The sequence below is a fragment of the Talpa occidentalis genome, unplaced genomic scaffold (assembly GCF_014898055.3).
Source record: "Talpa occidentalis isolate TD23 unplaced genomic scaffold, MPIMG_talOcc4v2.1 talOcc4.15, whole genome shotgun sequence".
In the NCBI taxonomy this organism is placed as follows: Eukaryota; Metazoa; Chordata; class Mammalia; order Eulipotyphla; family Talpidae; genus Talpa; species Talpa occidentalis.
In genome coordinates, this window is record NW_023601543.1 from 21,268,542 (window position 1) to 21,281,463 (window position 12,922).

The 12,922-nt window shown below is 55.5% G+C and overlaps 1 protein-coding gene and 1 long non-coding RNA gene across 4 annotated transcripts in view; both read right to left on the minus strand.

The window, feature by feature from the left end:
* Positions 1 to 10,438, minus strand: part of LONRF3 (LON peptidase N-terminal domain and ring finger 3) — a 38,786-nt gene extending 28,348 nt beyond the window's left edge. For all 3 annotated transcript variants that reach the window (XM_037512030.2, XM_037512028.2, XM_037512029.2), the window contains exons 1-3: positions 9,545 to 10,438; positions 6,800 to 6,918; positions 3,182 to 3,304 (exon numbers count right to left, since the gene is read on the minus strand). In XM_037512030.2, coding sequence (XP_037367927.1) covers positions 3,182 to 3,304; positions 6,800 to 6,918; positions 9,545 to 10,364 — 1,062 coding nt within the window. In that variant the 5' untranslated portion in view covers positions 10,365 to 10,438. The remainder of the gene's footprint in view (positions 1 to 3,181; positions 3,305 to 6,799; positions 6,919 to 9,544) is intronic.
* A 2,360-nt stretch (positions 10,439 to 12,798) lies between these two features.
* The window catches only part of LOC129145860 (uncharacterized), a 75,825-nt gene continuing 75,701 nt past the window's right edge, over positions 12,799 to 12,922 (minus strand). The window contains exon 6 of the long non-coding RNA XR_008551977.1: positions 12,799 to 12,892. This is a non-coding gene — a long non-coding RNA (uncharacterized LOC129145860). The remainder of the gene's footprint in view (positions 12,893 to 12,922) is intronic.

Consider the following 12,922-nt stretch of genomic DNA (forward strand, 5'->3'; position numbering starts at 1 on the left):
TAACCCTTGCCAAAGTTGAGAACCACCATTCCGGTCCTAGTACTGCACAGAAATCTTTGCAGTGGGATTTAGAAACCTGTCTAGCAGGGGAGAGACAGAGAGGTGAAGGCAGAAAAGAAATATCAGCTGGGGGTCCTGGAGTCATGTCCTCACCCCAGTGGGTGGATGTCTACATGTGTCTTCTAGGTGCCTTAAAATTTCTTTGCTCTGCCTCCCTCTTGCCCGATCCCCAACCCTGGATCTGTGACACCTTGCGTGAGGGAAAAGCAGAACCCAGCCCTCCTCCCTCTTCTCCCGGCCTCTCCTTCCTCATTCTGTCCCTGATTCTGGCCTTTGCTTTCCAGAGAACATCAGGCCACTTCAAGTGCTGGCAGCAGGCAGGTTCCAGTCGATAGCTGGTTGCCATTGCAAATGGATAATGGCGCGGAGGCAGGAAGAAGGCCCAGAAGGGACTGGGGAATCATAGACGTGTGCACGAGGGGAGCCTGCAGCTCTAGCTGTCCACATTCTTGCTTCAGTTTCCCCTGGTGCCAGCAGGAATCAGGAATACGTATGTGCATGTTGCATGTACCATGTAACTGAGGGGCAGCTCACTTGGTTTCTAAAACATCCCCAAGTGGGTACCACTGAGAGCTTCAACACCCACTAAAGGATGCTCTACCACCCCCTTCCTTGCTCAGGGTGCATGGTCAGGGTACTAATGGAGCAAGGGAGGTTACAGGCCACCAAACTCTCCACTTGGATTTGTTCCCTTGCTGGCCCCAAGAGTCCTTTAATGATGCTCCTGCAGAGGCCACACCTGCCATGTCGCCAAACCAAGGCCCTGCTCCAGTGCTGTCTTCCTCTACTACCCAGCCCCCGTCTCTAATAGCACCTTCGGCTACACCATCTTGTATTAACTTCAAGTTGTGTCGCAGATGAAGTCTTTCTAACCAGATGGCCCGCTTTTGGAGGGCACATGACAGATGTCCAATAAATATTCATCACACTACACGGAATTGAATTAAGACACTTATCCATCTCAGGCTCAGGGACGGGCCTAGTGTTCCAGTCCAAAGTCCTCACAGAGATCTCTATGTCATCTTCCAGCTCTGGGAAACCCACTTCCCAGGTCTAAGCCGACAAAGGCAACTAAGTTAACTTAGAGGGGGAGGCAATCAGTGCCCAGGGCCATATGTGCCAGCTTCCAGAGAGCCCTCCCCCACAGGAGCCAATGTGGGCCCTCAGAAGCCCTCCTGAGTGGCCAAGAGGACCAACCCACTTCTGAAGCAGTCTCTCCGGAATTCTCTCCAAAGAGTGTGAAGCTCTTCAGTGTCAGCCACACTGCACGGAACCCAAAGCAGAGACTCAAAGGGCAGAGGGTGGTGGGAAGGGAAGGGAGGGGAGACAGAGGGGAGATGTGGAAGGAAGCACAGCAGAAGGAAGAGCAGCACTGTGCTTCTCCCCGGAGAAGCTCTCACTCTGGGCTTTCTCAATGGCTTTGAAAAACAAAAATTAGGGTCACCTGTCAGTGAGAATACTCATTCCACATGAATGAAAGTCAATTCCACTTCAGTGTCAGCCTTAGAAAAGCCCAAATGGGTCAAGAAGGGGAAAAAAAAAATCTGAGATAAAAACTTTAAAAATGGGGAGATCCTGTACCTCTAAAACACAAAGTTATCAATCAATGTTACCTCCATAAAACAAATAAAGAAAACCACAACCGAGGCCTGTGAGCGTCTAAGGCAGCTAATCAATACCGAGTGAACCTACACTGTCTCTGTCAGATATTTAGTCCATGCACCCCGGAACTGGATAGTCCCCTTGTTACTCTCCACCCAGCCCCAGGGGTGAGTTCTGTGACCCCTTGCATGTCCTCCTAGGACCACAGGATGGTGGAGTGGCTAAGAAGGCAGACTAGGGAAGCAGACAGAGTTGGGTTTGACTGTTCCTCCACCAATCACTAGCTGAGTAGCCTCAGGAAAGTTACCAAGCTTCAGCCTCCTCATCTGTCTTGCGTACCATGGGGGTAAATTACAGTAAGTTCCCTCAGGGATGTCAGGGAAGTAAATGTATCTTCTACATTAAGCTCATGGCAGAGTGCCTGGTACAGAGGAGATGCTCCGTAAATGCTCCCTGTTTTCACCGCTACAGACCACACCTGAGGCTTAGGGAGGGGCTCGTGGCTTGGAGCAATTCTCCACCACCAGTGTTTCTCTCAGGAGCACCTTGCCCACATTCCCAAACCTGAGCCAGCAACCTCCCAGAAAAGAAATCTGTGACAGGCAGGACCTCCAGAGCTCAGCTCAGCTTCCCCTAGCTCACTGCTTTTGCCAACCCTTCCTTTTCTGGAGCCTTCAGACCAGTCTTGCCTCTTGCTCCCTTTCTTCATCTGCTGTTTTGCCAAAACACACTGCGTCATGCTGAAAAGGGGGCAGGGCACGAGGGGAGCAGAGGCCACCAAGATCCCACCAAGCCTACAACTGCCAGGTCCTTTAGCCAGCCGCCAGGAGCGTAAACTGCAGAATCGGAAGCCACAAAGTCTATGAATCGTGGATGCCTGAACCTTCACTAATGTTCTCAGTGTCTCGGGCCATTTTTTAAATAACCACCACATCCTCTGGGATCCACGAGTTGGAATAACTGTTTGGATTAATCCACAGGGGCTCCTGACTTACACTTGTGAGAGAGAGGATGTTTTCTCTTTCTAGCGAAGGTGATGATTGGAATTCTGCACGTGGCAGGGGACGGGAGGACCAACAGTGAGGGGGCTGCCATGCATGGCTGGTGAAGCTGTGACTCAGTCAAAGGAAAGTTCTCTACCTGCAGGCAGCCCCACACCCCTGACCTCTCCTCAACAGGCAGAATTTTCTTGGTGAGCCTCAAGCCCCATATTAACTGATTTGGTTTAATTTTTGCTTTGTATTCCATCCCATTGACGACCCAGATCCTAAATCAAAGCAGCAGCAACATTTCTCCCAGGCACCTACAAAGGCAGTGGCTGCTTGCTCCATCTGGTTGTACCCACCAAGAGGGCAGTGCTTCTGGGTGATCCACTGGTACTTGCGTCCCCATCCTGTCCCCTTAACCCAGGAAGCAGGACCCCAAATGCCAGGAAGGGCAGATCTCTCATCCCCCTTCTCTGGAGAACACAGAGGTGGGAGCCCATTGGGAAGCTGGACCTGATGTCATTTCCACTCACCTTTTGGGCTTCAGCTCTTGCTCTCTTGTTCTTTCCATCGAGAGACACACAATATAGAAACTCCCTTAGTGCTTCCTCCACCTTGCCCAGGGTGGCTAAGGCTTGTGCTTTTCTGAAGTGTGCCTGGAAGAAAGCATGAGCAATTCAATCCCATACTCATGTGCCTCATTGTGGCTGTTCCTAACAGAAACACCAGCTAAATACTTTGTGGGTGTTGTGTGAAGCGTTGCAAAAGGACAGTCTTGTCTACAGCCCTGGAATGCGGGCAACTCTTTGGAAGCCCATTTTGAGGAAGACAAAACTGAGACGCAGAAAAGTAATACGGCTGGTCAACTGTGGAATTGAGTTTGGGGTTGAATTTGGAGAGCAAAGCCCAAATTCCTAACCACGGTGCCGCACTACCTCCCCTCGCAACCTGCCATCACCAAATGTATCAATAGCAAGACCCTCTGTCAGGGCACATACTAGCCAGTGTTCAGGACCCGCCCACATACTCCTTCCTCTTAACCAGTCCTGTCAAGTAGAAACCTAGTCCACATAACTGGGCAAGTGACCACCTACATCTGGGATCGTTTTTCAGAAGCAGCCCAAGGGTAGGGGCATGGCCTCAACGGGGTCTCAAAGGTAACTAGTGGCACAGTGGAAGTAGAATTGTGCTCTTCGTCACCCGGCAGACAGGCTGGAGAGGAGGAGCCAAGGGTTGAGCAAATGCTTTTCCTCAGTTCACTGTTGATCTCTTGCCAAAAATGGATCAACTCCTGCCATTTCTCGCAAATTAGATGGAACAGAAGATAATGCTAAGTGAAATAAGTCAAAAGGCGAATGACAAATATTGGATGGTGTCACTTATGTGTGGACTACAGAGAAACCTAACAAAGGGTCAGACAAAACCAAACCAATAAACCCTTAACCTCTGACTATAAAACCGAGGCGCCCAGAGGAGGATGCTGGGGTAGGGGTGGGGGATGGAAGGGGCCCAATGGAGCATGGTGGAGGATTGTGGGGGCACCCTGGAGCAGATACAAAGATGTAAACCTACTTTACCTCAATGAACATAATTTGGGAATAAATGAAAGTTCTGTGACTCCTGGGAATACAAGCCCAAGGGTCCTGGGAGAAACTCCAGGGGGAACAGAGAAGCATCCTGGGGAAGAGGAAGAAAAGAGGTGGGAAGAGCACTCCCTCTCCCTGTGTCTTAGGACACATGGCTCTGGCAACTGGGCTGGGAGGACAGTCTTCTTTTGTCATCAGGGCTGCCCTGGGGGCGGGGCGGGAGGGGGGCTGCTCCATACCCTGTTGACTTCAAGGCTGACCTCGAGTGCAACTTAGTGAAGGAAGTTGATCCAGGTTGCTGCTGCTGGGCACTCCCCAGCCTCCCCTTCAAACATGCCTCTTGCAGCCTACACTGGCTGTCAGGGACCTACCTACCTTCTTGAGTGGTGGAGTGGTGGCCCCTGCTCCAAACCTCTTGAGGACCTTTCCCTATGCCCCCCTCCTTCTGCAGATTAATCGTAGCTGATAAGTGGACACCAATGACTTGCTGCTACTCCTCCCAGTAGTGGTTCCCAGGAGTGCCCTGGAGAAAGGCTCACATGACATTTCAGGGATAATGAAGGAGCCTCTGGGATCCCATGAATCACACCAAGTCATGACCCAGGCCAAGGCTGCAGCTCACCCCACTGAGAGCTCTATCACCTGTAGGAGATCTGAGTACTACTGAGCCTTGGTGGGTGACTGGAACAAGGCTGCATGAGATGAACCCCTGCCAGAGGGACATGGCACAGAGAAAGGAAGAGATATGCAAATCACCATGTGAGGTGGTTTTGATTTATATGCATCAGCTCAAGTCTTTTCTCAACCCTGGCAATACCTCTCTGCTTACACTAGTAGTTTGGGGGAGATGAAACAGGCATCAGCTCAAGTCTTTTCTCAACCCTGGCAATACCTCTCTGCTTACACTAGTAGTTTGGGGGAGATGAAACAGTTAAATACTTCCACTAACTCTTCCTTCACTGGGGAAGTCACTTTCCCCATTTCATCCCAATGAGTCTACTGCTTCTCAGTGGACTATACTAGCAAATCCCTAGGTTTAGAGGTGAGCGAAAGAGTTACAAGAAAAGTCCTCTTTCCCCCAGCTCCCTGACCTGTGCTGGTACAAGGCTGGAAGTGTTTCACTAAAGGCCCTTTGCATTAAGACATAGGTGACTTTTAGCAAACTGTAAATGTGTTCCTTGGGAAAGTGAACTTATTAATCTGCTACCACCCAAGAAAACCTTCTCATGAAAGAACATAGGAGATTCACTCTGACATGAATGGCCCTTTGTGCAAGACCACAGTGCTTTATCCGAAGTCCCCAACTCAAAAAGAAAAAAAAAAAGGTCTGATGATTGATGATTTAACATTTTCATCAGCTTGATATCAAAAGTCATCAGGTAGAAAAACCTAACCTAGAATGTTATAAAGTGTGCTACAGTCTTTATCCAATTTAGTGTGACTTCTTGTGTAATTTTCTGCACAAATATTAATATGTTTGATAACGGGGTGTTGACCAGAGCTCACTGAGAGTGTTACCTAATATATGGTATTTCTGAAATCGGAAACATTCTGGATTCTTCTTGTGCCATGGGATTCAGATAAGAGATCATGGACCTAGACTTGGATAAGTCAAGGAAGGCATCCTGGCGCTGTGTAGAGACAGCGCTGCAGTAAGATCCAGCTCACAGATGGCCTCTTGGCAGTGTTCACCTTTGACCCTTACTGTGAGGCAATCAGGGCAGGTAGCAACAGCTTTTGTTTTGCAAACCTTCACACTTGAGGGCCAGAGAGTGAAGCGACTTCCCCAAAGCCACTTGGCTGGCAAGTAGTAGTGCCCTGGCTCAAATATAATCTTTATCTAGACAAAATATTGACAGGTGGCTGAGGGTCAGACCTACAGCCAGAGATGCAGAAAGTGACACTTTGCATCCTGGCACCTGGGAGATGCTCGCCTTCTTTCTCCCCACCCCTCCATGTGACCCAGATGTTGAGGGATACTGGCAGGCTGACAAAGTCTACTAAGGACTTGAAATGGCACAGCCAGTTGGCAATAGTTATCTCACCCTCCTCTCTACTGACCCTGGGAAATGATGCTGATGATGATGCTGATGATGATGACAGCAGCAAACACGCCTATCTATGTACCAGGCATTGTTCTAGGCATCTTATATGAATTAGCTCATGTAATCCTCATATCAATCCTGTTAAGTAGGTGCTTTGAAAATCCCCATGTTACCAATAAGGTGAGACCCGGCGAGGTTAAGTCATTTGCCCAAAGCCACATAGCAAGTAAAAGAAGCAGAGCTGGGGCATAAACTCAGGAAGTCTGGTTCTCAAGTGCATTTTCTAGAATCACAAAGCCCAGGCTGCTCTGCAGGTCATCAGTTAGGGAAGAATCAAATTAGGGAAGAATCCAGTTCTCCTGCAGATGCCTGAGTCACCCTTTACGGAAGGACCTGACACCCAGCTCCTTTGCAAAGCCTTCTCCCTTTGCAAGTGCCTCTCACCCCAGGGAGGCAGCCCTTCCTGAAACTTCTTGCCTACTGTACACCCCCCTACCCATCCCTCCCTTCCCACACTCACCTTGAAACCCATTGGGCGGAGCTTACATGCTATTTCTGCATCATGTAGTGCGTCCTCGTGAGATTCCAAGGTGAAATAAATTTGAGACCGGTTGCTATAAAGCAAATGGTCATTTGGAGCTGCCAAATGAGAGGAAAAAAAAAAACCCTCATGAATGGCCCCCGGCACAGACAAGTCCTGTATGAGGATGGATCTTATGCAAATGGCAAGTTATCTAGGACTTTTCTACTGGGATCCAAAGGCTTAGGTTCCATTTCCAGCCCTAATATTGCCCTACCTACCACATCCACAAGCCACTCGGACTGTGTTTCCCCCACCGTAAAGGAGTCATTTCTGTCCCTCTCTCAAGCTGTTCTTTGGCGGGCTGCAGCAACTTGGCCCTGGCACCCTGCTTCATGGCTACACTAGCTCATGGCAGCCTGGCTCTAGAGAGAGGAATTACCCACAAGAAAACATGCCAGGGACGGGGGTAAGGGAGGTGACAAGAGGTGACCCCCACCCTCCTGACCACCAGGAAGACAAGTCCAAGTCAATCTTCCGGTGACATTAGTGACATCTCTGTCTACGAAGCCCAGCACATATGAAGTTTCTCTGAAAAAATGGAAATGCATTTGCCAGGATCCATTCTCTCATCACAGATGACCAAATACCAGCAAATCTGGACAAGGCTTCTGGAAGTAAAGTGAGGTTGGCTCTCACCAACTCTGAAGCCCTAGATGCCAGCGCTGGACAGGACTTTAGAGATCATCTGGCTCAACCAGCCCATTCTTCAGATGAGGAAAGTCAAACCCAGGGAAAGGCACCTGGTGAAAGTCACACAGTTAACAGGCCAGACTTCAAAACTGGGGTGGAGGCAGGTTTTTGTCTTTTAAGGGAATACAGTATTTAGACTAATGAGGCAACACTGCTACCTTCCTGCCCAAAGATTCAGTTGGGAGGCCCCTTTCCCTTGAAAGGGCGAAGCTGATCTTGACATTTTCATCCTGATTGCTCTGATGGGATTAAAAAATGCTAGGATGAGCCCCCAGAGAAAAGTGGTGGCAGCAAGCAAGGGGGAGGAGGAGGGCCTGCGGGAAACGGCCTGGCCCTTGGGGGATACCTGAAGGGCTTGGCACCTCCCTTGGAGATTTGGACTTAAGAGGCTACCACCTATATCTCCTTCACTCTGCGCTGGTCTTCTCCCTGGACTGGGCTCCAGCTTCTCCGGCTGCAACAGGCTTTGTCCATTTTTCTCACCCCAGGAGTGTGCGAAGGGTTTGCCTGGGTGCTCATTACTTGCTCTTAAGACAGGAGCAGAGTTGACAGTGTTTTCCATCCTGCTTTTCCATCCCTTTTCCCCAGCGTGTACCAGCCGGATGGAGACCTGTGTGCCCTGACTGGGCACCAACAGGGTGCTGGGGGTGGAGGGGGTCCCCCTCAGATGCCAGTTTTTTCCAGTTCGCTCTGCTCCTACCTTTCCCTTATTACCTGTTGCAAGCCTGAGAGGAGATTCAACACGTGGAGATTCCAGCCCAGCCCCTCCTGCACCCATCCGAAGCAGGCACGGGGCGCCCTCGGATCCCAGAGCCGTGTCTGCCCAGCCCTGCCCGGCCGCCTCCTCCCCGGCACGCTTCGCCAGACACCGCGCCGCTCCGCCTGGCCAACTCCTGGCTGCCAGCCCGAGCTGGGCAATACCGACCGGCGGCTCGGCGGCCACTTCCTGGGTCCAGATGTGGGGGGTGGCGGGGGCGGGATGGGGGAATGGCTCTCTGGGGGAACTCGAGCGCCCGCCGGGGCCCGGGGGCTGCTCACATTGCCCTTGAAGCCGCGAAGCCCGGCCGGCCCTGCTCAGGCAGCACGGCGAAGCAAGACAGAGGCGTGCCCCCTCTGCCGCCAGCCCAGCCGGCGGAGATCCCTGAGCGGTGGCCTGGCACGGTCGCCTGCCCGCCTCGCGGGTAGGGGTTCGCGGCCAGGGCACAGGTTGCGGGCGCGCGGAGCGGGGGGGGGGGGGGGGCATCTATTTCAGCTGAGGATCGTGTGATAGGAAGCGGTGACAATGAGTCACAGGGCAGCGGGGCGCTCCCCGCCCCCCGCACCAGCTCGCGGGATGGTTTCCGAGCCGAGCGTGGCCCACTTCGGTTACCTCAGCCGTTACACAATCCCGTCCGCCCGCCCGCGCGGAGGAGGGGCCGCCCGGCCCGGGCCGTTCGCCGCCCTTATGCAACCAGTGCTCTCCTGACCTAATTCCACGCCGGGCCCACCCCGCCCCGGCCGCGGCCGCAGAAGGGACAACTCCCGGCGGCGACGGCGGCCCCGGGCCAGGCGGGAGCGGCAGACGCCGGCGCCGCCCGAACGTCTCGGACCCGCCGGAACCCAGAGGGCCCGGCGCGCGGGCGGCAAGGGCGCGAAGTTGCTCTCCTGGCCGGGAAGGCGCGGCCAGGTGGCCGGGGGGCGGCGGGGAGAGGCCGCGGGAGAGACGGCGACCGCGAGCAAGAAAGCGCGAGCCAGAGGCGAAGAGCCAAGCAGAGGAAGAGCGGCCCCGACAGAAGCCGCCTGCGGGCCGCGAACCACGGACGCCGACGCAGAAGAGACAAAGAGCGAGCGAGACGGAGTTGCGAGAAGGAGAGGGGAGCGCCGGCGACGGGCGCAGAGGCGGCGGCCCCGCTCCAGGAACCGCTCTCCCCGCTCCGGCTGGGGCCAGCCCGCGGCCGCGGCGCCCCCTCTCCCGTGGGGTTCGCGGCCCCTCCCGGCGCCGGGTGCGCTCACCTAGCCTCACCGCCTCATTGTACTTGAGCAGCGCCGCCTCCACCTGGCGCTCGCGGTACAGCCGGTTGCCCTCGTGCCGGAGTTGCGACGCCCGGGCGGGGCCCGGGAACAACTTGCCGAGGAGGCCGCTGAGCACCACGTTGACCCGCAGCGGTGGCGGCGCCTGCTGCCCGGCCCGCCGGGCCCCGCGCACACGCCCCGGGGCCACCATCAACGCGGAGAGCTTGACCCCGCACAGCGCACAGCGCCGGTCGGCCGCCCGCCCGCGTTCCAGACACAGTTTGCAAAAGGTGTGGCCGCACGACAAGGACACGGGGTCTGAGAGAAACCCGTGGCACTTCCGGCACTTGAAGCCGTCCCACACCTCGGTGGCCTCGGCGGCCGTGGCCGCCCCTGCCTCTTCCGCCGCCACCGCGCGGCTGGCCGCGCTGCTCCTGTCCGCGGGCGCCGGCGCCTTGCCCGGCCGGACGTTCTCCGCCAGGCAGCGCACCAGCTGCTCCAGCTGCTCAGCCACCAGCTGCTGCCTCTCGGAGAGCTGTCGGTACACCTCGAGGGCTTCCCGCAGGCGCCCCCCGGACGCCAGGGCGTCGGCCTTTGTGAGCAGGACTTTGCACTCCGGCGTCGAGGCCCGCAGGGGCTGCTCGCGCTCCGGCTCCCGCGTTGCTAGAGGTGCGGGGCCTTCGGTAGCCGCCTCTGGGTGGGGGCCAGTGTCTACGCCGGCCTCCGCTGCCGCCGGTTCCTTCGGCTCCGCCAGCTCTAAGTTGTTGCTGCCGAGCTCCGCGAGCAAGCTCAGCATCTGTCCGCTCTGAAATGCATCCATAGGAGAGGGACGCGCGCGGGGAAGAGGCGTCTAGGGGCCAGGGAGCCGGAGCTGGGAGCGGCGGCTGGAGGGAGTCCGGGCTGCCACGGCCGCCGAGCCGCCGCGCGCCGATCCCCGCCGCGCCTCCGCGAGCTCCATGCCGGCCACCCCGCGCCGCCTAATAACTGTCTTGTCTCAGCAAAGTGTTATATAAAACGGCACCACGTGACGCGCCGCCACGCCGCTCATTGGCCGGCGGCGGGGAAATTGTTACAAAACCAGACAGTTTTGTAACAGTGTTGCGCTTGCTTCTTTTGGCTTCGCTTTTCTTGGCTTCTTTTTGAGGTTGTTTGTGTTTACACTCCGCCTTATTTCCCCCTCGCTCTGTGGTTCCTTTTCGGAAGAGGGGGAGGGAAAACAAAGCCGAAGTCTTCTCTCGGGCTTTTCCGTCTCCAAACACTACCCCATCCCATTCCAAACCCGCCAGCAAACAGGTCCCCTCTGCCAGCCGCTCGCTAGCGGTCTCCGCCCCCATTTCTCCCCCGAGAGGCCGGCACCTCCGGCGCGCAGTCCTCCAGGTCTTTGGGGACACCGAAGGCTCGCTCTCCTGGGGGCGACGGCTGCTGTCTGCCATGGGAAGAGGGTTGAGAGGGTCCCCAGCAACACTCCAGCTCTCGATCCCAGTCTCGCCCGCGAGCCCTGGGAGCTCCACCCGGGTTACTCACAATCGGGGTCCCTGATCACCTTCCCCAAAGGAATCCCCTAAAGGTAGTGAGTGCGGTTCCCCTCGGCCGCTGGGTCTCGTGCGCCGGGAGCGACTCGGAGCAGCGGGCCCGGCGGGCACAGAAGTTGGGTGGCGCTCGCTGAGTGGAGAGGGACGCGCCGGGAAGATGCGCTCGTCGGCTCGCGCACCGGGAGGCGCCTCGCGTGCTCCGCTCCTCAGCGCTCTCCCCCCAGCCACGAAACCTGCGCTGGGGCAGGCGGCCCACGCTGGGCTGGAGACGTGCCTGGCCCGGGGGCCATCGGCCTGATAGGCGCAGCAGCGAGAACTTGGCCGGCTGGGCTCAGTGGGAACTCGGGGAGGGTGTGTGTGTGGGAGAACCACGGACGGAAGATGGAGACCCAGAGCGCTACTCTGAAGAAAGTCCCCGAGTTCTGCCGCAGTTCAGGGCCCGGTGGAGCTGCCTCCAGGGTCCGGGACCCTGAGCACTCAATTCTGACAAAGGCGCACGCGTCACAGTGGGGGGCAGCGCGGGAGCGCTGAAACTGGACACGAGAGCTCTGCCTGACTCACAAAGGCTAGGGAGCCTCCGGGGTGCTCCTCACTCCACCAGAAGGCCAGTGTGATCCGCCCACACTGTCTCCCTTCCCCCCAAACTTCGGACGGGAATCACAGGCACAAATAAGCAGAGGCTTGGAGACATAAAGGATTCACGCAGTGCTCCCACGGTCACGCTCCTCCGAGCAGGGAGGCGGGCTCTGGGATTGCGTCGGGCTCGGTTGGCTTCCAGAGCCTGCAGGCTCTGGCCAGTGCCAGGAACAGTGCCCAAGGCAGAGCGCCACCCCAGGGAGCTGGAGACTTACACTTGGCTCATACTGTGGCCATTTCTTAGCTGAATGACCTTGGGCAAATGACCCAAACTCTGGGAGCTGTTCTTTGGCTTCTGAACAAACAAATGTCAGGGATGATCTTAGATGATATCCAGTCGGGTTTCAGAGCTTCAGATCACAGGTTCCATCTGACTCTGTCTCTTAGGTGGTTAATCATGCCTGGAGTTATCGCCAAGGCCCCAGCGAACCAGTACAACAAACGGATGCTTAGAGCCTCCTCTGGTGAGACAGCACAGGAAGAGAGGGTCAGAGGGGTGAGGGTAAGTTGGCTTACAGGGGACAGAGACCAGGAAAAAGAGACAGGAAGTCAGGATGTAGCCAGGGAGGTGTAAGGCACACACAGGAGAACTTGGCTGGCAGCCTTGGCTTTGTCATTACTTGCTGTGAGACCTTGGACAAGTCCTCCAAGCAGGCCCCAGTTTGTCCTGCTCTCCAAACCTCTCTCCAGTCCTAACCTTGAGTGACTTCCAAGACCAGATTTCATGACACCAACTCCACTAGGTAAATACAAAAGACTAGTCCAGATGCCGTGGGTGGACTTTGGACAGGGGTGAAGCCAGCAGTTGTAGTGGAAGGACAGGACCACCAGACAGCTGTCCTCTTCCTTGGGATCATGTCTGGGGTAGATTCTGAAGACAGGGAAGTCAGGGGATTGGCCAAGAGGTCGAGCAAATGCCTATGCCAGGCAGTCGAGGAAAAACTGGGACTTCTGCTGCCTAAGGGGAGCTTCTTTCACCCACAAGTTTCCCCTGCTGTTGAATGGTGTCTTAGCCCATTTGGGCTGCTGCAACAAAATACCACAGACTGGGCAGCTTATAAACAACAGAAATTAATTTCTCACAGTTCTGGAGGTTGGAAGTCCAAGATGAAGGCGCTGACAGGTGTTTGCTGAGTGTCAGATTCCTGGTTCACAGACAGGTGTCTTCTTGCTGTGTCCTCTGGTGGAGGGAGGAGCAAAGGGTCTCTTT